Source organism: Hyla sarda, chromosome 2 (genome assembly GCF_029499605.1).
Source record: "Hyla sarda isolate aHylSar1 chromosome 2, aHylSar1.hap1, whole genome shotgun sequence".
Classification (NCBI taxonomy): domain Eukaryota; kingdom Metazoa; phylum Chordata; class Amphibia; order Anura; family Hylidae; genus Hyla; species Hyla sarda.
The window spans coordinates 24103552-24128775 of NC_079190.1; the positions used below are offsets into that span (position 1 = coordinate 24103552).

The 25224-nt window shown below is 43.6% G+C and overlaps 1 protein-coding gene across 1 annotated transcript in view; it reads left to right on the plus strand.

The window, feature by feature from the left end:
- Positions 1–25224, plus strand: part of TMEM135 (transmembrane protein 135) — a 455209-nt gene that overhangs the window by 21373 nt on the left and 408612 nt on the right. Inside the window, exon 2 of the mRNA XM_056561396.1 lies at positions 21294–21421. Within this exon, the coding sequence (XP_056417371.1) occupies positions 21294–21421 (128 nt within the window). The remainder of the gene's footprint in view (positions 1–21293; positions 21422–25224) is intronic.

The following is a 25224-nucleotide window of genomic DNA, read 5'->3' on the forward strand; positions in this document are numbered from 1 at the left end:
ATTTTGGGAGTCTTGCTTCATGTCATGTATATTGTAGATTGCTTTACCAACAAGATGGACATTGCACATCTAAGCTTTATTTATCCTGTGGTTTTGGACACCAGTCATAACTAATTCATCCCCTTTCCAAGACATTTGTGTTTTATGTGGATATTATAAGAGCGCTCGATGGATGTGTAACCCTAGCCTCGTGCTAGTCAATCACACAAAGCGCTGGACGTTGTGATGGAGATGTGATACTCTAACCAGAATAGATTGGGTAGTGGAAGCCAGGAACAACAGGATGGTGGTCATAAACATACTCCAAATTCAGACTCCTTTATCGAGAACCCAATCATTAGTTACCCATATAATCTGATGGATAGGAATATACAGCTGCCAGATGGAAATGTATCTTCTGAGCTGTGCCTCCTAAAAAGGTATTCCTGGATTTCATTTTTTTTGGACTATGCTACAGGGGCTGTGAAGTTAGTGTAGTTCATAATATAGTGTCTGTGTCAGGGACCGACCAGGGGACAAGGAGAGTGAGGGTGAGCCCTAAACTGACCCTAAAAATGCTCTCCCTGCCTACTTGCCCATCCACCCTAACCAGTAGATCGACAACTGGGCACCGGTCCCTTCCTGAACTAGAATACAGGGGCCTAATAAAAACACATACTAATATAGTCAGTCTCAAACCAGAAACATAACAGGAACATAGAACTCTATAACAGATTAAGTTCAGAGGACACAGATCAGTGAGCAGCACAGGAGACACCATGGATCAGCGGTCAAGAACAGAGAACACTATAGATCAGCAGACATGAACAGAGGACACTATAGATCTGTGGTCGTGAACAGAACTCCAAAGATCTGAAATCAAGAACTAATAAACATAGAGTTAAAAACACCAGACGGGAAAACGGATAAATCAACAGACAGGAATATAGCATAATCCCCCAGAACATCCAGTAGATACACAGTCCCCATGGACCAGAAACAGGGTTCTATCACTAATCAGGAATATTCGCATTCCCTATGCAAACCTCCAGTAGACACGAAGTCCCCATGAACAGGTAATAAGGATGCCTAGAAACACAGGATATAGTTATAGAACACTGTTCACACTGAACACAAGACAGGAAAAGCAATCCCTAGAACACCTCCAGTAGACAAGGAGTCCCCATGGAACGGTAACAGGGATGCCTAGATACACAGGATATATTTATAGAACACTGTTCACACTGAACACACAACCTGGACACTCCACTCCACCATAGGAGTAGCCATTAATAATAAATCCAAATACACTACTGGCCAGCGGCACACTCCACTGTGTAGTCAAGATGCTGGCCCAGTAGGAAAACAGAAACATAAAACACAAAACTTCACATAAACGGATACAAGAGAAAACACAGTGCGAACAGACACATAGCAGAAAGGATAAACAAATCCTAAAACCAACTATACAAACACCGCTTAAAATCCACTAAGAGCATGCCATCTAACATGGCTAAAACCAGAAAATAAAAAGTGCATGCTAAAGCAAAATTTTTGATAAAAAGCTCAAACAAAGAGTGTTTCACCAAGCCTCCATTAGCAGAATAGCCAGCATGTTAGCAAGTCAGGATGAAATAAAGTCAATCACCAGCCCAGGCTAGACTGGGCTGACATTAAATAGACACACCCTAAAGGTTATTGGCTAACAGAGGCTGAGGCTGAAAAAGCCAGAGACATTAACTATTCCCTGACCAGAGAACATAAAACTGTTCACACACAACAAATCCAATAGCTGTGTGTGAACACAGACCAATACAGACATGACAGTCTGTTCCTGTGTTTGATGGTGGTCTCACAATTCTTCTGTGATTTTTGCTCCAAAGTTTATTTTTAACAGCATACAAAATGAGTCTCAGGTTTTCCCAGGTTGCAGTGCAGCCCGAGACATTAAATCACTTGTCAGGTATTCAGAGGGAGCCTGTCTTCGCTTCATTGAGTGGAGCGACTGCAGGGTGGTCAGGAGATCATTCTGCAAGGATCGTTCCAAAGCATGTCCATTACAGTCTGGCAAGTGTGTACTAAAAATCACTTCATGGTGGAGAACCCCTTTAGGCTGTAGACAATGTTCCATGAAGCTTTAGTGGAAGTTGGACCATTCCTTTATGAAAAACTCTGGACAGCAGAGGACTGGACCATTCTGTGGAATGAAAACTTTATCCAGAATTTCTTTCTAAAGGGGGACTCTGGTGGTAAATATATATTTTTTAAGTTAAACAGATATGTAAATTACTTCTATTTCAAAAAACTTTTCAGCTGCTGTATTCTCCAGAGGGAGTTCTTTTCTTTTTGAATTTCCATGTCCAGAGCAGGATAGGTTTGCTATGGGAATTTGCTCCTGCTCTGGACAGTTCCTGACATGGACAGAGGTGTCAACAGAGAGCATTGTGGTCAGACAGAAAAAAATTCAATAAGAAAAGAACTTCTGTAGTATACAGCAGCTAATAAGTATTGGAAGGATTAATATTTTTATATAGAGGTAATTTACAAATCTGTTTAACTTTCTGGCACCAGTTGATTTAAAAAAAAAAAAAAAAAAATTTCACCCGAGTACCCCTTTAAAATAATGATACTTTAATTGACCTTACTTTTAGTATTTTCGTATTTTTTCCATTCCCTCTACAACCAAAATTCATTAAAAAAAATAGTCAATGTATTTTACAAATTTGTCTGTAGATTCATTAATAACACTAAGCAGTACCTGCAAGACATCACGACAAATGTATCCATCACTGGATGCTGGAGGGCATGTAGAGAAATTACAATACAATTTTTTACCATTCAATTACAAGTATCATTTATACTATATCGTCTTAGGTCGGGTTCACGCATTTGGAAAATGTGCGAAATATCTGTACAGAAAACACGTGCAGACTTTCCACACATTTGCCTTATCTGATGGGCACTAAGACCGCACGGAAATGCGTCGTCTCATAGACGGCAATGCATTTCCTTGCAGACTCTGCAGAAAGAATAGACTTGCAGCAGAAATATCTGGCACGGAAATTCTGCAGTGTGAACAGTACAGCAGAATCCCATTGAAATCAATGACTCTGCTGCAGTGGAATGTCTGTGCGGAATATTCTGTGGGGACATTACGCACAGGTTCCGGCCGTGTGAACATACCCTTAATTTTCCATTGTTTGCTTGACTGTCTTTCAGTAGATTTCTTTTATAAGTTCAGCATCCAGACATCTGGCTTGTTTTAAGGCTGATCATTTTCTGTGCAGGAATAGCTAAAGAGGTCACATCCAAAGACTTAAATGTTGTTACTCATGAAAATTAAAGAAATTTTGAATATTTAAAAAAGAAAACAGCTCCACCACTAGGGGTCCCCATACCTACTGGGGCACTAACTGGTCCTGCAGCAGCATCAGCTTGTGTCATGAGTCATGTACAAGAGATGACTGATGGACAAGGCTGCATGAGCAGACGCACCAATCACCTTCCACCACCACAAGGGTTGCAGGGCCCATGATTCTCCACATATATGTTTCTGTAGTGGGGTGGACAAGGTGCCCACTGTTACTCAAGGGCCCACAATTGCCTTGTAGTCAGCCCTATACCTGTATATACTTTTCAGTGGGACAAACTGAGACTCAGATATCTCATGCCGTGGGCATCTTTGTCATGGTGGGTAGCCCTGAGAAAACTTAAAATAAATGTGGCTAAACCTGAACCCTCGAACCTCCTGAAGGGCCCACGATTATTTAAATTTGTTTCTATAGTGAGGTGGGACCCCCCTGTCATCTGCTGCACGGAACAAAGTTTGCTCCATGCATGATGATTGGCAATACAGGGTCGGAGTATCGTAACGACACACCCCCTCCCATAGGCTTTTATTGAGGGGGTGAGGTGTGATGTCACAAGGGGGCGGGGCTGTGATGTCACAATACTCCGGCCCCTGTATTGCCTGCCAACAGATGACGGGGGTGCTGCAGAAGAGATCGTGGTGGTCCTGCTTCTGGATAGGAGATAAGATGTCTAGGGGCTGAGTACCCCTTTAAGGACGCGCATTTGCCTGGACAAGTCATCCCTATTCTGATATTTTCCGATGGGATAATGTGAGAATCTAATATCTCATTCCATAGGGATCTTTGTCATGGTGGGTAGCGTCGAACGAATAGCGAATGTGACTGAACCAGAACCTAAACCTGATGGCTCGGCTATTGATTACTTTAGTCTGCCTGTATTAGTTCCACTTTCAAAGCGCTTCGGGTGCCTGGAAAAGTTGGATACGGTCCTAGGAAACCTAAGTCTCTCATCCTGGACTCTTTCAAGCAACCGGAGCACTTGGACAGCGGAACTGATCTGTGCAGACTAAAGCAATCAATGGCCGAGCCATCAGGTTCGGGTTCAATCACATTTACTGTAAGTTCCCTCAACACTAATGGTGGGCAGACATGGATGTAAGAGAAGTGAGGTGTGACGCTTTTGCTGAAGGATTGCTGGTAGCTCCTGAAAGCATTTTCAATTTTTCCATTTTTTTTCCATAACTTTTCCCCCCTCAAGGCCTTGGTATAGCATAACCTTTCCTGAGCATATGCAATCGATTTGCTACGGTTATAGTCCTCTGTATCATTTGCATTAATCTCTGGCATCTTAAGAAATGAGAACGATTGAAGCCAAGTATTGCGAGATGCAGAAACACTCTATACCGTATGAGTCACCTTCAAACCCACCCGCCTGATTGGTCTCCAGGAGATTGTTATGGTCTCCTTAAAGTCACGCTAATGAATTTGGAATGTCATAGGCGGCTCTTACAGCTGACAGAAGTTGGCATCGTATCACCTCGCAAAAAAAAACGTTACCAACATTGCGAATAAAGTCAGGATCCAGTATCACAAAAACCTACTCAACAAACTCGCTGGAACCGCTTGAGAAGTGACTGGAGACCGAGACGTTGTCAAGATCTGCCAAGTTGTATTTGCATCTGATTTATAATTTTTCCCCCCCCTTTTAGATGTAATCCAGCGAAAGACTGGATTTGGAATTAAATTCCTTGTTTGAACCTAAATGTCTAAAGCTGTCGTAGTAGACAAAATAACAACTAATGCATTGTACTTACACCAGGACTTTAAATTCCAGCGAGCTTTAACCTTCTGCATCCAGGGATTGTATTCCTGACAGAAGATTTCGGGGGCTCAGCAGCGCTTTGTTCCAGTGACATTTTTTCTTTCTCTGTGGAGACTAGATACAAATTTCAAGCGCTTGAGAAAATCTTCCTCTACGTAAAGATTATAGGACTATAGGGTATGAAAAAAAAATTATAATCATACATATATACATAGAGAGAGAGAGCGAGAGAGAGAGATAAAAAAATAAATATATATATATATATATATATTATCTACCGTATATACTCGAGTATAAGCCGACCCGAATATAAGCCGAGACCCCTAATTTCAGCCCAAAAACCCAGGAAAAGTTATTGACTCGACCATAAGCCTAGGGTGGGAAAAGCATCATCCCCCCATGTAATCATCCAGACCCCCCCCCATCATCATCCAGACCCCTCCCCTTCATCATCCCCCCCCCTTCATCATCACTGCCTGTCAATCCCTTCATCAGTGGTCTTCAACCTGCAGACCTCCAGATGCTGCAAAACTACAACTCCCAGCATGCCCGGACAGCCATCGGCTGTCCGGGCATGCTGGGAGTTGTAGTTTGGAAACCTCTGGAGGTCCGCAGGTTGAAGACCACTGCGGCCTTCCTCATCATTCAGACACCCCCTTTAGTTTTCTACTCACCTCCCCTCGTTGGGAAGAAAGGGTGAGCTGGCCCGGGCCATCTATGCTACAGGGACCGTCCGGTGGGGAGGGTTAGTAATTCCGGGCTGTCAATTTTCACCCGGGGGACCCTCTTCTCCGGGCCCGGCCCCGGACTAGTGACGTTGCCTTGACGACGACGCACAGGGACGTTCATGCGCATCCCTGTGCGTCATCGTCAAGGCAATGTCACTAGTCCGGGGCCGAAGCGTGGAGAAGAGGGCCCCCCCCCGGGTGAAAATGGACAGCCCGGAACGACTAACCCTCCCCACCGTACGGTCCCTGCAGCATAGATGGCCCGGGCCAGCTCACCCTTCCTTCCCACCGAGGGGAGGTGAGTAGAAAACTAATGGGGGGGGGTCTGGATGATGACGAAGGCCGCAGTGGTCTTCAACCTGCGGACCTCCAGAGGTTTCAAAACTACAACTCCCAGCATGCCCGAACAGCAGATGGCTGTCCCGGCATGCTGGGAGTTGAAGCTTTGCAACATCTGGAGGTCCGCAGGTTGAAGACCACTGAGAAGGGATTGACAGGCGGAGAGTTCACTCGAGTATAAGCCGAGGGGGGTGTTTTCAGCACAAAAAATTGTGCTGAAAAACTTGGCTTATACTAGAGTATAAACGGTATGTAGATAGATATCTACGGTATGTGTGTGTATATGTTATTTCCAAATGGCTGGTATTACAACATATACAACATTAAAGGGAAACTGTCATGAGTTTCAGTAACACTAACCTGTTGGTACAGGCTTGTATTGCGGGTGACACTGATGATAACCATACTTACCAGCAGCAATCAGCTAAACACCAGCAAGGGTGAATGTACCATGTGACTGCTATGGAGCCCTTGGAGAGAGGGGACCCTGTCTTGGTTGGTTCCATTCCGTTTTCAATTTTTATGTATAGAAAAAGGGAATTTGTAGTGCGGGTTACACTGATGATAACCATACTTACCTGTCTCCGATCCATAGTCCTGTTGGCTTCTTATCTTCCTCGTTCAGGCGGCAGGCTTGGTGTACGGGCGAAGCTTCAACAGCGTGCTGACTGCACTGCTGCTTCCCCAGGCCTGCTCCCAGCAGGACTCAGCGAAGAAGCAGCTGTGGTGACGCCAGTGTGCTCTTGAAGATCCGCGCGCACACCAAGCCTGCTGCTCATATGAGGAAGATAACAGGCCAATGGGACTATGGATCAGAGACAGGTAAGTATGGTTATGTGGAGCTCGGGGTTGAAGGGAGAACAGGGGTGTTGCAATGTAGTGTTGCTGGGTATAGGATAAACTCTTGATTGTCGTGATGCCAGGGTGAGGGCTTCCTCTAGTTATATATGTCCTACCGCCACCCGTCCCAAGAACAATAGGGAGCAATAAAGGATTGTCCACAGACGGATTTATAATAAACTTGAAATAACTTTACTGCAGATTTTATGCAGGATGAATAAAAAACAGTGTAATAAACGTAACAGCATACGTACCACCTATTCACACTGGGTATATAAGGTGCGTTTTAAAGTGAGGACTCAAAACTCACTGTATAATCACAGTTCCATGCAAGAAAAAACGCAACACACTTTCTTATAGTTTCATCAATGCTTCTTTTAGTAGTTTCATAATATCAAAAGATAAGACAGTAGAAAAAATAGCAAAATCACAAAATATTCACCCAGGTGCACCACACTATCGGACGGGCTAGACACAAGGACAGCTTCAGGATTCTTTCATCCCTTTACGGGTTCCTCTCGGCTTGTCCGCCTTCCTCTCACGAAGGGGAACAGGTGAAGCTTGCGCCGACACTTGGACGACGTTTCGGAGGCTCCTCCTCCTTTTTCAAGTATATACTTGAAAAAGGAGGAGGAGCCTCCGAAACGTCGTCCAAGTGTCGGCGCAAGCTTCACCTGTTCCCTTTCGTGAGAGGAAGGCGGACAAGCCGAGAGGAACCCGTAAAGGGATGAAGGAATCCTGAAGCTGTCCTTGTGTCTAGCCCGTCCGATAGTGTGGTGCACCTGGGTGAATATTTTGTGAATAACAAACAGTCTTTTGCAGAGGGCCGGGACTTAGGCTCCTCACAGGTTGGCCGGGACTTTGTCGCTAATAAGCTTTGATGTTTGCACTACTTGTTCCACTGAATTTAGGGGTATGTTTAGGTTCAGTAGTCATGTAGGATGGAGTCGGATTAACTCACGGTTTAGAATGCGGCTGAAGTGGAGGCTTCAGGCCTAGATTGTCTTGTCACTGCGATAACAGATCTGCTTACTTTGAGATCCCAAGGGAAAGAAAGCGGTTATTGGATACAGCGCCCTTATATACAGAAGGGGCAGGATCAAAGCTTATTGGTCCCCAAACCTGTCAGTCCTAAACCAAGGCAGTATGGTTACAACACATGACCTATCACATGACTCAAAAGGTCCTTAAACCTAGCATAACACAGTTATCTATACATATCACGTGACCAAAGGGCCTGTACATAAATTACACTATAAAATATATTAAATATATACATTTCTGAATGGAATTAGGAGGCGACTAGGGGTGAAACCACCAGGAAAGCCCTACCAGCATGGAGGAACTCTGACTGTGGGGACTTACGACAAAGGTACAGGACCAAGTCCAATACCGGGACACCACAGTTATCACAAGGGACACCCGCACTACACATTTTTTTTTCTGTATGTAGAAATAGAAAAAATAATGGGACCAACCAGGATGGGGCCCCTCTTTCCAAGGGCCCCATAGCAGCCGCATGATACATACACCCTAGCTGTCGTTTTCAGCTGACTGCTACTGTTTTAGGAGGAGGGGTTTGGTTATGATTTTACAAATGAGGACAACCGAATGGAAAAAATTTTGTAATACTATTATGCTACAGAGCACCAGCATTCATTATAGGTTGGCCTTTATTTATATTTCACTTACCTATTTTAGTGTCATACAATGTTTATTATATTGGTCTCTGTTCACAATGGGGCTCATATTCGAACTTTAGTATATTTGTGGAAGTGTGGGAGGAAACTGGAGTACCCAGAGGAAACCCATACAAACTCCATGCAGACATTCCCTTGGTTGGCTTGGAACCCAAGACCCCCAGTACTGTTTATGAACAACTTCTGAGCTGTGGCAGTCTTCACTGTCAAACATTTTTCCATGCATCTTATTCATTGTAATACATTTCACTGCTTTTAACTTGGAAACTGCAAAAATGGACCATGTCACGTTTTTTTTTGATATGGCAGTGACTCCGAACGACCTTCTTGTCAAGGCAGAAGGGCCGGGAATCTGAAGCTATTTCACGAGTCCCAAAATCTTAAATTTCCAGGTTATTTTATTTTTTTTATTCCAGACCTCCTGGACGTGACTTACGCTGCTTGGCTCGATGAAGCGTTGTGAGGGTTGGCTCGCCATTGATTTTTCTCTGATGCCAACTTTTTGGTTTGCTAGTTATTATAATTTGATGCTTTTGGCATCTTGCTGAATTTTTGTGCCAATGTTGATTCCAGGGGGATACACCTAATAACCAGTAGACGTGCACCACAAGAATTTCCATAACGTGTATTAGCACTTTTAAAGGGCAGAACCTTTGTTGCGGTTAACCCAGTCCTGGTATTTAGAGGTTTCATTCATATACTCCCCTATAGTCATGGTAACCCAGTCCTGACATTTAGAGATGTCATTTTTGTGCTTTACCATAGTCATCGTAAACTAGTCCTGGCCTTTTGAGGTTTCATTCATGTGCTCCACCATAGCCATGGTAACCCTGTCCTGGAATTTTGAGGTTTCATTCATGTGCTCCACCATAGCCATGGTAACCTAGTCCTGGCATTTTGAGGTTTCATTCATGTGCTCCACCATAGCCATGGTAACTCTGTCCTGGCATTTTGAGGTTTCATTCATGTGCTCCACCATAGCCATGGTAACCCTGTCCTGGCATTTTGAGGTTTCATTCATGTGCTCCACCATAGCCATGGTAACCCAGACCTGGCATTTTGAGGTTTCATTCATGTGCTCCACCATAGCCATGGTAACCCAGTCCTGGCATTTTGAGGTTTCATTCATGTGCTCCACCATAGCCATGGTAACCTAGTCCTGGCATTTTGAGGTTTCATTCATGTGCTCCACCATAGCCATGGTAACCCTGTCCTGGCATTTTGAGGTTTCGTTCATGTGCTCCACCATAGCCATGGTAACCCAGTCCAGACATTTTGAGATTTCATTCATGTGCTCCACCATAGCCATGGTAACCCAGTTCAGACATTTTGAGGTTTAATTTGTGTGCTCCACCATAGCCATGGTAACCCTGTCCTGGCATTTTGAGGTTTCATTCATGTGCTCCACCATAGCCATGGTAACCTAGTCCTGGCATTTTGAGGTTTCATTCATGTGCTCCACCATAGCCATGGTAACTCTGTCCTGGCATTTTGAGGTTTCATTCATGTGCTCCACCATAGCCATGGTAACCCTGTCCTGGCATTTTGAGGTTTCATTCATGTGCTCCACCATAGCCATGGTAACCCTGTCCTGGCATTTTGAGGTTTCATTCATGTGCTCCACCATAGCCATGGTAACCCTGTCATGGCATTTTGAGGTTTCATTCATGTGCTCCACCATAGCCATGGTAACCCTGTCCTGGCATTTTGAGGTTTCATTCATGTGCTCCACCATAGCCATGGTAACTCTGCCCTGGCATTTTGAGGTTTCATTCATGTGCTCCACCATAGCCATGGTAACCCTGTCATGGCATTTTGAGGTTTCATTCATGTGCTCCACCATAGCCATGGTAACCCTGTCCTGGCATTTTGAGGTTTCATTCATGTGCTCCACCATAGCCATGGTAACCCTGTCCTGGCATTTTGAGGTTTCATTCATGTGCTCCACCATAGCCATGGTAACTCTGCCCTGGCATTTTGAGGTTTCTTTCATGTGCTCCACCAGAGCCATGGTAACTCTGCCCTGGCATTTTGAGGTTTCATTCATGTGCTGCACCGTAGGCATAGACATTGAGGAATTGCTTCAATCTTCTTCACATTGCAGTTTCTATGTAAGAATCCAGTTGTTCACCTGGAAGGGAACAAGTTAAGAAGAGAATAAAGTTCTACAGTATTTCAGACTGCATGGCGTTACATATTCAGCTATAATGCCAAGACCTATTTAGAGGCTTAACTGGCATGGTCCTCAACTGATTCATTTGGCATGGGACTTATATAATAAATATTGCAAGGAACAATTCCAGAAGGATATTTTTCTTGAGAAAAAAAAAGGGACAAAAAATAAAAGATAGTAAACAACATGAGAACTTAATGACTGGAAAAACATTCAATAATCATTTTACATTGGGAATGTTTTTTATTTTATTTTGGGGTGATTTGGCAGCTGTCACAAAAAAAAACCCAGAATTTTCAGCCAAATACACTGCTGTCCAAATCATTTGGTTATTACTTTGGTTTATATTTTATTTTTTAAACAACTTTAATGCGCGATATCATTCATTTAATAAAGATTATTTTGGAGCACAAGTAACTTGAATTAAAGGGGTATTCTGGTGTCCCCCAAAACTTTATATATAGCTGGGGCTCTAGAAATTAAAAATAAATAAATAAATAAATAAAAGCAATACTTACCTCCTGTTGTGGCTCCTTCCACTTTCTCACTTTTCTTCTCTTCTGCCTGTTCTGAGACAAGAGGTCCCTGCTGCAACCCTGTGTTTGCAGTAAGGTTTTCAGGTGGGCCAGCATGCCGACATAACTGTGACGTGGGGCCACCTTCAAACCTTAATGCACACATACAGGGCTGTGGTGGGGAAGCCCTGTGTTTCACATCCGCAGCGTATTTCCTGCTGCGGATGCTCTATGCATGACCCTAGCCTAAAAGCATTCTGTTAACTGTACAGTGACCCCCCGACCTACGATGGCCCCGACATATGATGAAATCGACATACGATGGCCTCTCAGAGGCCATCGCATGTCGATGTCAGCATCGACATACGATGCTTTTTTATGTCGGGGCCATCGCATTAAATGCTATCCAGCATGCTTAAGCTGCTGCCGGATAGCAGCTTAATGTTCTCCGTGTGGTGCCGTAAGTATTACTTACCCCTCCACGATGCTCCGGGGTGCCCTCCGGGTCCCGCGCTGGTCTTCCGGTGTCTTCTCGGCCCTCTCCGGTGACGTCAATACGAAACTGCGCACGTCATCCAATAGGAATGGCGTACGCAGCGGCGTAATGACATTGCTACGCAGGCCCTGTAAGGCCTTGCGGAAGAAAGCAGAGGACTGGAGAAGACCAGGAGAGCTCAGCCGAGGACCGGAGAAGACCACGGAGGACCGGAGAAGACAGCGGAGGACCAGAGAAGACAGCGGAGAGCCCAGCGGAGGCCCGAGGACACCATTTCGAGCGGCGGGGACAGGGGAGTACAGCTTCCTATACTTTACATTGCACGAATCCCTCAACATACGATGGATTCGACAAAGGATGGCTCGTTTGGAACGAATTACCATCGTATGTTGAGGGACCACTGTATTTCTCTGCTAAGAGCTGTACACATGGTTGGATAGCTCTTTGGGTATAAATGCAAGCTTTCCTGGAGCTGATGGTGGTATATCACAGCCATGTGACAAGGAGGCAGAACCAAGCTGCTGAAGTGCCACAGCCAAGCATGCCTCCTTGGTCGCCCTCACCTCTCACCCTACTTGATTGATGTACAGGGCTTTCTGGGGGGGGGGGGAGCTCGTGGTAAAGGTATACGGCACCTTAGCAGCTTGGCTCCGCCTCCTTGACACTTGGCTGAGAAATAAAATGGTGATTTTTTTTTATAAGTTGTCAATCACCATCATCTCTCACATCTATCCAACCATATCCGCAACACTTAGCAGCAAGTAGATCTGACAGGTTCCCTTGTAGCTGAATTCTTTGATTCTGGGTATCAGTGATGGCCTATGATATGGATTATTCTCACATGTATCTAACTACTATTGTATTCTTTTTCTGTCTATTTGATGATAAGTGTTTGGCAATCATATAGCGCTTTCCATTCAGCGGTTCTATTAGTAATATATATATATATTTTTTTAATTGGTAAAACTTTATTCTATTTAGTAATATTATTTTATCACCGTCCTTCTAAATCATCATGTACCTGTATTATGGACTTCCCGTAATAATAACCTTTATAAAGTCAAATTCTTTTGGAACTAATTTTGCTGCTATCGAAAGCCTCTCCATCATGGAGCCGCCGGGGTATCAGTTACTAAGAAAACAACTTGCCGTCTTTTTCACACATTCCTCCTGAGCCATTACAGTCGCTGCAGTGGAAAACTTTATTTTGTTAGTTTATATTGGATTTAAAAAGTTCCATTCCTTGGATTCACTTGGGAGTTGATGGAACTTTCCTATGGAGTGTATGTGAAGGTCATGGCGCTCACCAAAATGAATTTATGTGCTATGGCTGTTGTGACTATTCCGTGAGTAATGGTTCTGTGATCTGCCCTTGTTATTCACCGATGGAATTGATGTACAGCTATGCCGGCAGCAGAACCAGGAGGCATAAAAACATGACACGTCTATTGGACTCATACTCGTTCCTGAATTACGTAGTGAAGACGTTTTAATTTCACTCCCACGAGGGTAAATTATTATTATATACACTGTATATCTTATACAGTAGAGAAGGTTCCACGATCAACATCACAGGGTTTCTATATAATAAAGGCGGCATTATACATAAGCTATATCTTCTGACCCCCCCCCCCCCCCCCCCCCCCCCCCAAACCCAAACATCAAGTTCATCCTGCCTTGTTGGGGGTTAGATTTTGCAACTCATTAAAACACTTATAGCTACCATTACCACATACCAGAAAGGGAGTGGTACCAGCAGAAGATGGGAAAATTCCGGCATGACTCTTGTGTCACGGTCTAGATGCACATTGGCTGTCATGGTTGACCTATCAGAGTTGTTTTATCTAGAACATAATCACGTGATTTACTAGTAAAACTTTCAGATTCTTGTAGGTAGCAGTTGGGGTCAGGAATGCCCGCACAAAACAGCTAACATAATATATTGAATATACTGAAAAATGAACAAGGCACCTGCCTATAGAAACTGAAAAGAATGGTGTTTTCCATTTTTATAGGTACATCCGGTTGCCATGGGCCGTACTTGCAATCCACTTTATTTAATTTGCAATTTTTATCATTGTGTCCACTTTAAGTGTTGTTTTTGTCACAAGGATTTTTCAGGGTGCGGTGCCCTTCTGGGTGTCTCTCCTGAAGGTCTAGGGGAGGTGTGTGTGGCCATCTAGTTCCTCGCCTCCCTGCTTCTTAGATGGCTTTTGGCTGAACCTGAGCTAATGCCTTGGTGGTAGCCGAGAGCTTTTTTTGTAGTCCTTCCTGCGCTTACATAAAAGAGGATTTGATCCTGGACCCTTGCAGGTGCCTTATGGCCTGGAGGGGAAGGGAAGGGAAGGTAACATCACCTATAAAATTGGCCCCAAATTGTATGCCCGACATAGGGGAATAGCTTGTAAGCTCCACTGGACACAGAGACTGAATGGAATGATGACTATCTCTGTACTGTGGTCACTCAGTTCCATTGTGCCTGCACTTTGATCAATCTTCCTTGACCTTATCTCTATTTGAGTACGATTATGGATAGTTCAGGGATGTAGGTGACACTGTGTGAGAGTTTATGATAAGGCAGAATTGAATTCTGTAGAAGTAGATTACAGATGTCATTCATGACTTGGACTATACATTGAGGCCTGAAGTAATTTCTCTGAGCTAAGTAAATAAGCTTTATCTGATATCTATTGACTCAAACATTACAGAGCTGTTGGCTGAACGATCATCCATTAATGCACATGGTAATTCTAAAGTGGTATGAAACACATGAGGTACTGCTTATCTCGAATAAAAGAATGGATCGATCCAATACAAATCTAAGCCCATTGATCCTTTTTTCTACTGGTACTGGTAGTTCACATAGACTTTTGGTTGACCTGTCAGGTTTCATTTTATCTACTAACTACGATGGAATGTGTAGAGCAGTCTAAAGATACCCATACAGACGTGGACCAAAATCCACAATGCTCCCTAAAATAACTTGAAACTAATAAAAGTACCGTAATAAAGAATAAAAATTTCAAGAAAGTGAACTGATGAAAATCAGACATTGCTCGTAAATCATGGTTCAACAGAATCATTTTGAAAACAAAATAATAATAATAATAATAATAATGGCCTGGACTAAAATGGTTCCTGTCTTCTCCAGACTCCAGGTATCTTAGCCCCCTCCTCATAAGAAAGAAGCAGAGATCCCGGCACCAACTGCTTGGATGCAAATCAAAGATTTATTTGTTATATAGCATATTACACACACGTTGCAAAGACGAGTCTCGGCTATTACAGCCTTTCTCAATCGTATACAAACATAAATGAATGACATGCTTTTATACGTAACATCGGGTAATTGCAGGCTTCAGCTGGGTTAAATGATGATTGACAGTTACACCGACGTCCGGTGATTACATCATGTCATGGGAGGATCAGGGAGCCGCCGGAACACGTCACATACCGAGAAGCACGTGGAACAGGTAAATAAACATGGTAAACACAGATACACGTGGGGGGAGAAAAAGAAAAGGGGAGAATGCACATAAAGGTGAGCTAATGTCGGACAAAACTATAACTATTAAGCCGGCAGATAAAGGTGGCTCCATCGTGGTGATGGACACCGAAAAAACAAAAAAGAAATCTCTAGACAATTGTCCGAAATTACCATCTATGATCCTCTATCAAATGACCCCTTACCCCGTACCCAGAAAAGGATTAACTCAATGTTGAAAGATTATCAAGAAAGGGGAATAATAGATACTAAAACATGCAAACTTACCTGACCAACACTGAGCCTATGACACCTGTATTTTACGTTTTGCCCAAAATACACAAAGATCTCAATAATTCCCCCAGCTGACCAATTGTGGCCTCCACAAATTCCATTCTTTCACCTCTGTCAATCTTGTTAGAGAAAACATTGACTCCTTTAACCAAAAAAACTAAAGCATTTCTCCTTGACACATCTGACTTTCTTACCTCAATATCTGACATTAAAGACGTGACACAAGAGACAATGCTAGTCACCATAGACGTCACAAGCTTATACACTTCAACTGAGCATTCCAGGGGCATTGAAGCGGTACGATGGCTACTCACTGATAGTTACATAGTTAGTAACGTTGAAAAAAGACATATGTCCATCATGTTCAGCCAGGGAATTGAAGGGTAGGGGTGTGGCGCGATATTGGGGAAGGGATGGGATTTTATATTTCTTCATAAGCATTAATTTTATTTTGTTCCAGGAATGTATCTAACCCTGTTTTAAAGCTGTTAATTTTTCCTGCTGTGACCAGTTCCTGAGGTAGACTGTTCCATAAGTTCACAGTTCTCATGGTAAAGAAGGCGTGTCGCTCCTTGAGACTAAACCTTTTCTTTTCCAGACGGAGGGAGTACCCCCTCGTCCTTTGGGGGGGTTTAACCTGGAACAGTTTTTCTCCATATTTTTTGTATGGGCCATTTATATACTTATATACGTTTATCATATCCCCCCTTAAACGTCTCTTCTCAAGACTAAACAATTGTGACTCCTTTAATCTCTCCTCATAGCTAAGATGTTCCATGCCCCATATTAGTTTAGTCGCACGTCTCTGCACCCTTTCCAGCTCCACAGTGTCCCTTTTATGGACTGGTGCCCAAAACTGAACAGCATATTCCAGGTGAGGCCGTACCAATGATTTATAAAGGGGGAGTATTATGTCCCTGTCCCGTGAGTCCATGCCTCTTTTTATACATGACAATATCCTGCCGGCCTTGGAAGCAGCAGCCTGACATTGCATGCTATTCTGTAGTCTGTGATCTACAAGTACACCCAGATCCTTCTCTACCAGTGACTCTGCCAGTTTAATCCCCCCTAAGACATACGATGCATGCAGGTTATTAGTACCCAGATGCATAACTTTACATTTATCCACATTGAACCTCATTTGCCAAGTGGATGCCCAGACACTTAGTCTATCCAAGTCATCTTGTAACTTATGCACATCCTCTATAGACTGTACCGTGCTACAAAGCTTGGTGTCATCTGCAAAGATAGAAACAGAGCTGTTAATACCATCCTCTATATCATTGATAAATAAACAACAGCGGGCCCAGTACAGAACCTTGGGGTACACCACTAATAACCGGGGACCAATCAGAGTACGGATCATTGACCACCACTCTCTGGGTACGATCCATGAGCCAGTGTTCAATCCAGTTACAAACTAAAGTTTCCAAACCCAAAGACCTTAAGCACTTACACCTGCGACCAAAATGCCTTTTTCCTTGATCTTTTACAACTGGTATTACATGAAAATTATTTTTTATAGGAGAACCCTTTTTTTACAGCAAAGAGGCTCGGCCATGGGTACGAATGTGGCCCCTCCCTACGCAAACACATATATGTCACATTTTGAGGATCAATATGTTTACAGTAATGAATTATTCAATAAACATTCGAACATTTGGAGATTTATCGATGATGTGTTTTGCGTGTGGGAGGGGCCAGAATCGTCCCTAACCCATTTTTTTTTACACCCTTAATGAAATTCGCCCTGAATTAAAATTCACTATGACTAAAAGTCAGGATCAGGTGAGCTTTCTCGATACCCATGTCAGAAAAAACAACATTGGGGGCCTATCGACTGACCTCTATAGGGTAGAGACAGACAGAAACAACCTACTACTTTATTCGAGTTCTCACCCTCCGGCAGCAAAACGGGCCATTCCACGTTCCCAAAACAAAAGAATTGAGCGCATAGTCAGTGACCCTGTCATTCGACAGGAGAGACTACAGGAACTTGATCACAAATTTGAAGAAAGAGGTTACCCAACAAAAATACTCCTCGAGTCCAAAATCCAAAGAAATACATAACAAAAACAAAACATCAGAAGAATACCTTTTGTAAGAACCTACCACCCACTTCAATTTAAAATAGATAACATAGTGAGAGAACATTGGTCTTGGCCCACTCCTCATAAGATCCTGCTCCAGCTGTCTCAGGTGTGAAGGTGCCGTCTTCAGACTGCAGGTATCTTGGTCCACTCCTCATAAGATCCTGCTCCAGCTGTCTCAGGTGTGAAGGTGTCTTCTCCAGACTGCAGGTATCTTGGCCCACTCCTCATAAGATACTGCTCCAGCTGTCTCAGGTGTGAAGGTGCCTTCTCCAGACTACAGGTATCTTGGCCCACTCCTCATAAGATCCTGCTCCAGCTGTCTCATGTGTGAAGGTGCCTTCTCCAGACTGCAGGTATCTTGGCCCATTCCCCATAAGATCCTGCTCCAGCTGTCTCAGGTGTGAAGGTGTCTTCTCCAGACTGCAGGTATCTTGGCCCACTCCTCATAAGATCCTGCTCCTGCTGTCTCAGGTGTGAAGGTGTCTTCTCCAGACTGAAGGTATCTTGGCCCATTCCCCATAAGATCCTGCTCCAGCTGTCTCAGGTGTGAAGGTGCCTTCTCCAGACTGCAGGTATCTTGGCCCATTCCCCATAAGATCCTGCTCCTGCTGTCTCAGGTGTAAAGGTGTTTTCTCTGCAGGTTTCAGCTCCTTCCACTGATTTTCAATAGAATTCAGATCAGGGCTCATAGAAGCCTCTACAATTGTCCATTGTTTTGCTATCCTGTCTATCTAATATTAACCAGTTTTATTTTTGCAGTGTATCTTGCAATATATGTGTATTATATATTCAGTTTCCTCTATATTTATTCTTGGAAGTAGTTTGGTTGGGCTGAATATATGTCGTAACTTGACATTTGCTCTCCCGTGAAAGGTGTTGATGAGTATTAGGCTCTTTCTATAGTAACTGGAATATTTTATAGGACATACCTGATTTTTGTAGGCTTCACTCTCCATTCACCGGCACAACATAAAGGAGCTATGTTAATAAAATCAATGATTTGCATCAATCATTTGGTAATCTTCCATGCAGCAAGGTCAAGTCTTCATATTCCATGGAGGTCTGTTCCCCTTCCCCCACAATAATATAAGATGGGGGGAAGTGTATAGCCACCATTACAGCTCCAACTCTGCATTCTGTTAGCCATAACTTCTGTTTATCTTCATGCCAAGTTCAAACTGTGAAAAATATAATAATTCCAATGTAGGGTAGGTTCACACCGTACGGATCCACAGTGTATTTTATGCTGCACATTCACTGATGACTGACCCTAGAGTGTGCGTCCAGCCGTGCCTGCTTTGTCTGCTCGTAGCAGCAATCCGCCGCTATGAGCCAACACACAGGGACCTGTGAGTTGCCACATGCACGCTTTATGTACTCACAGACATCGCGGTTGCTCCCTATGCTAGGCGAAGAGCATGCGCTATATCTGAGTACACTGCCCACGCACGCTGCGTCTTGCAAATCCCTGTGTGTCTGCTCGTACCAGTGGATTGCTGATAAAAGCAGATAAAGGCACAGCAGGAGGCACACTATAGGGTCGGGCATCGGCGTATCCGCAGCGTAAGATATACTGCGGATCCGTTACGTGTGACCCTACCCGTATCCCGTATTCTATTTTACATGCGCATTTCCGTATATATGGCAAAAAAACAAAAAAAAACAGTTGCAAAGAAAAAGCAATGTGAACCCAAGCCTAAAAGCCTTGTTTTTTTTGCTGTGAAATGCATAACAAATGAAGTTTGCCTTTTTATTTTTAACTGCATACTTACCAGTAGTCCCGATTATAGGAAGCCAGACCATAAAAGGGGCAGGATTCATTTAGGTCCTGCCAAAAAAGTAGACATTTTAGGAGCATTTCCAGAGGCCTCTGTGCATCCCCCACCAGTCAGCTAGATATACCCTATTCTTTGGAGGAGGAATCATTTTTATTCTTGGTATAACCTCTTTAAAGGTGTACAATGCCCCATAGACATCTTATCTCTTATGCAAAGGATAGAGGATAAGATGTGTGATCACGGGGGTCAGGGTGCTGGGACCCCCTGCAATCTCCGTGCGGGCACCACTGCATTGTGACGTCATGCCACACCCGCTCTAGGTCATTCTCCATGTCTATGGGAGGGGACCAGATGGCCGGATGGGTGTGTTGTTACGAGGGGGTGGGGCATGATGTTGCAACCACTCCCTTAGACATAAATGGAGGGGGTGTGGCATAATGTTACAAGGGGGTGTGGCGTGACGGAGATCGCAGGGGTCCTAGCGGCCAGACCCCTGCAATCAGACATTTGTGGAGTACCCCTTTAAAGTGTACCTGTTATTTGAAAAAATAAAACTTTTGATGTGTTGTAGAGACAAATGAAAAGTTTTAGTTGGGGTTGGGATCTGACAGCTCTGAGAAAGAGCCGAGAGAAGTGTGTGCATGCTTAGTACATGCTCTCCCAGGTCTGTGTCACATGACCTGGACAGACTTACAATGTAAGTCTATGGGGCCATCCTGATCCCATAGACACAAAGCAGGGAGAGGAGCATGCTTCTCACCAGCTCCTTCTCCTCATCAGGCGGGGTCTGAACACGCTGATAAAAATTTGACGTCCCTTGGGACACAGAAATGCTTTAAACGATGGGATAACTTTATCATGTAAAGGGATTGCCTATGATTTATCATGTACAGTGATTTCAAATGTATATGTCTATTATTTTTGGGAATTTTTATTAAATAACAATTATGTGCTTAAATAGATTTACAATGGACAGGCAGCATGCTTTGGGGGCTATCACTGTAAGGCAAAATCCTGGGGTAGAGATAATTTGAAACTAGTTCCCTTTATTTCCTGATACCACGATCACTATTGATAATAATGCCAAAGCGGATGAAAAGCCAATTCGGAGTCCCCAGGTCATTGCAGAGAAATCATCGGCGATCACTGGGGGAAGCTTTGGGTAGCTGAACTCTTACAGTGACTGCTGGGCAACCATTTAGATCAGAGGTCCCCAACCAGGGCTCAAGTCCTGCAGGAACACATGGGAACTGAGTTCTTGCACTTTTTCCACTGCCGGTTCACCGTTCCCATTAGCAGGAGTCCTGCAGGACCTGCCCTTGAGTGGAAAACTTGGGTGAGTTCCTACACTTTTTTTCCCCAGGACTTGACCCTGGTTCCCAACCCAATCCTCAAGGCCACCAATAGTCCAGTATTTGGCTTTTCCCCTGTTCTATTCTGGTAGAGTAACGGGGAAAAAAATGTTGGGTAACGGAAAAAAAAATGGACTGGGTGGGGGACCACTGTTTCAGAGGAATGGATCACTCACCATTGGCCTATAAGTTTCCACACGTCTTTATGAGAAACCCACGTGGATCAGTCAAGTAATTGATCACCCGTGTTAGATCTCTACTTAATTTTTTTTGTTAATTGGAAGTCTGATTAGTACAGGACAATTCCTTAGCTAAAATGTGAGTTTTAGATTTTTGGTGTTAAGTGTTCCTCTTAATAAATGTTTTTTTTTTTTTGTCTTTATATTAAGGTAGCTGCAATCCTCCGAAGGAGAAAATTAGATTACTACCTGCACAGACTACTGCCAGAACTCCTGAGGTCCACTTCCTTTCTAACTGCAAATGGAAGCCTATATATTGCCTTTTTCTGTATACTAAGGTCAGTATTTTTCTTATTGCTGAGTCCAGGTTATATCTATGTTACAGCAGCCATCAGCTATGCAGCTTGCATTTAGCCGCATAGTCACCATAGCTGAAGGTGGCCGACAGTTATCTCTCCTGATCTCCCCATACACATCAATACTCATATGCATGTTTCCTGTTTAATACAACCCTTATAGGGGTACTCTGCCCCTAGACATCTTATCCCCAATCCAAAGGTCGCAGGGGTCCCCAGCTCCCTGCTGCACCCGGCATTCGTTTAGAGCGTCGGGTGCAGCGCCGGAGGCTCGTGACGTCACGGCCACACCCCCTCAATGGAAGTCTATGGGAGGGGGTGTGACGGCCGTCACACCCCCTCCCATAGACTTCCATTGAGGGTGTGTGGCCGTGACGTCACAAGCCTCCGGTGCTGCACCCGACGCTCCCATAGACTTGCATTGAGGGGGCATGGCCGTGACCATGAGGGTCACGAGCCTCCGCCCCACATCGCCAGTCATCTGGCATGGAGCGAAGTTCTCTCCATGCACTGGATGTCTAGGGTGCTGCAGCCTCAATTGCAGGGGTCTAGCTTCTGTATTTGGCTCACAAATCCCTCGGTTCTGCTGCTCACTCATTCTGACATTCACTACTTATGAAGAGGCGTGTCCTCACTCACCATGCATTCACTTCTTACCTGGCTCTGCTATGCTGGATCTCGTCATCCAATCATTGGGTCTCTTCATAAAGCTCTTTTGAAAGAAACCAAGAATATATCCGTACAATGCTTTTCTAACATACATATTATTACAACAGTTCTTTGGGTCAGCTGATTGACAGCCCTTCTTTAGTTACACAATATACCTGTATCTTGGCCCCCATAGACATCACATGGTAACAGTACCTACTGCGTCCATTGGTTTCATGGCCGTCCTGTGGGGGCTACACACGACCACTTTCACCCCCTTTTCTTATGTTTATAATTAAAAGTTTGTTAAAAAAAATTGTGGAAGGAAAACAAATTAAATTAAACTCAACCTGTCTCAGGTAGCCCCTCCCCCCTCCCCCGGTGACATATTTACCATAGAGCCGGTATCGGGGTCTTGCACTATGGAATAACAGCACGTGCCTCATTGGTCTGTGTAGATTACTGAGGTCTGGTGCGCTCCTATATTTACAAATAACTATAAAAATGTGCAGTTTAAACAAGGTAATAGGTAATTTCCCATTGGCCTCCTGAAATGCTGCTATGAAGGAAGGTTTGGGTTACACCTGGAATCAATTATCTCCAAACTGAGATGAGGAAATGTAAATGGAGACGTGAATGGCCCTGTTTATTATGTTTATTTATACTGTAAAATATATTGTAATCTGCGCTGCATTTAGGATCCACATATTATATCACATTATGCCAGTGCTGAACCCTGTGATGTAGAACTGGCGGACTATCTGATGTGTATACTGGACTATCTGATGTGTATACTGGACTATTTGATCTGTATACTGGACTATCTGATGTGTATACTGGACTATGTGATGTGTATACTGGACTATGTGATGTGTATACTGGACTATGTGATGTGTATATTGGACTGTCTGATGTGTATATTGGACTATCTGATGTGTGTACCGGACTATATGATGTGTATACTGGACTATCTGATGTGTATACTGGACTATCTGATGTGTGTACTGGACTATCTGATGTGTATACTGGACTATCTGATGTGTATACTGGACTATCTGATGTGTATACTGGACTATCTGATGTGTATACTGGACTATCTGATGTGTATACTGGACTATCTGATGTGTATACTGGACTATCTGATGTGTATACTGGACTATCTGATGTGTATACTGGACTATCTGATGTGTGTACCGGACTATCTGATGTGTGTACCGGACTATCTGATGTGTGTACCGGACTATCTGATGTGTGTACCGGACTATCTGATGTGTGTACCGGACTATCTGATGTGTGTACCGGACTATCTGATGTGTGTACCGGACTATCTGATGTGTGTACCGGACTATCTGATGTGTATACTGGACTATCTGATGTGTATACTGGACTATCTGATGTGTATACCGGACTATCTGATGTGTGTACTGGACTATCTGATGTGTATACCGGACTATCTGATGTGTATACCGGACTATCTGATGTGTGTACTGGACTATCTGATGTGTATACTGGACTATCTGATGTGTATACTGGACTATCTGATGTGTATACTGGACTATCTGATGTGTATACTGGACTATCTGATGTGTATACTGGACTATCTGATGTGTATATTGGACTATCTGATGTGTATATTGGACTATCTGATGTGTATACTGGACTATCTGATGTGTATACTGGACTATCTGATGTGTATACTGGATTATCTGATGTGTATACTGGACTATCTGATGTGTGTACTGGACTATCTGATGTGTATACTGGATTATCTGATGTGTATACTGGACTATTTGATGTGTATACTGGACTATCTGATGTGTATACTGGACTATCTGATGTGTGTACTGGACTATCTGATGTGTGTACTGGACTATCTGATGTGTGTACTGGACTATCTGATGTGTGTACTGGACTATCTGATGTGTGTACTGGACTATCTGATGTGTATACTGGACTATCTGATGTGTATACTGGACTATCTGATGTGTATACTGGACTATCTGATGTGTATACTGGACTATCTGATGTGTATACTGGACTATCTGATGTGTATACTGGGCTATCTGATGTGTATACTGGGCTATCCGATGTGTATACTGGGCTATCCGATGTGTATACTGGGCTATCCGATGTGTATATTGGACTATCTGATGTGTATACTGGACTATCTGATGTGTATACTGGACTATCCGATGTGTATACTGGGCTATCCGATGTGTATACTGGGCTATCTGATGTGTATATTGGACTATCTGATGTGTATACTGGACTATCTGATGTGTATACTGGACTATCTGATGTGTATACTGGACTATCTGATGTGTATACTGGACTATCTGATGTGTATACTGGACTATCTGATGTGTATACTGGACTATCTGATGTGTATACTGGACTATCTGATGTGTATACTGGACTATCTGATGTGTATACTGGACTATCTGATGTGTATACTGGACTATCTGATGTGTATACTGGACTATCTGATGTGTATACTGGACTATCTGATGTGTATACTGGACTATCTGATGTGTATACTGGACTATCTGATGTGTATACTGGACTATCTGATGTGTATACTGGACTATCTGATGTGTATATTGGACTATCTGAGGTGTGTACTGGACTATCTGATGTGTGTACTGGACTATCTGATGTGTATACTGGACTATCTGATGTGTATACTGGCTTTCTGACTCTGTCCCAATGGCAGGTGTTAAGAGAAGGATGAGACATGTTTTTTTATTTATATATTTATTAAGAATAATACACAGGATAAATGTCCGTCCTCGGCTCCCGGCTGTAGTCATAGGCCTCAGTCTTCACTATTCTACAGGATGGTTCTGTTCCGGGTCCGGTATCTTGGTCCTCAGGCTGACGTTAATGTCATTTCTGGAAATCTTTACTGACAAATGCTGTAAATCTGTATAGTGGGTCACATGGTATAAGGTGACGCCGCAGAATCCCAGGTATTCAGCCACCATGACGGGGACATACATAATCTCCTCGCAGTGTCCGGTGCACAGATCCGTATAGAAGGAGACCTGACCGACACTGAAGAGCAGCAGCACCACAGAAGTCACTAAGGTGGAGGCCAGCCTTATATGGCAAACAATCCGGCTGCTGTATGACCTTTT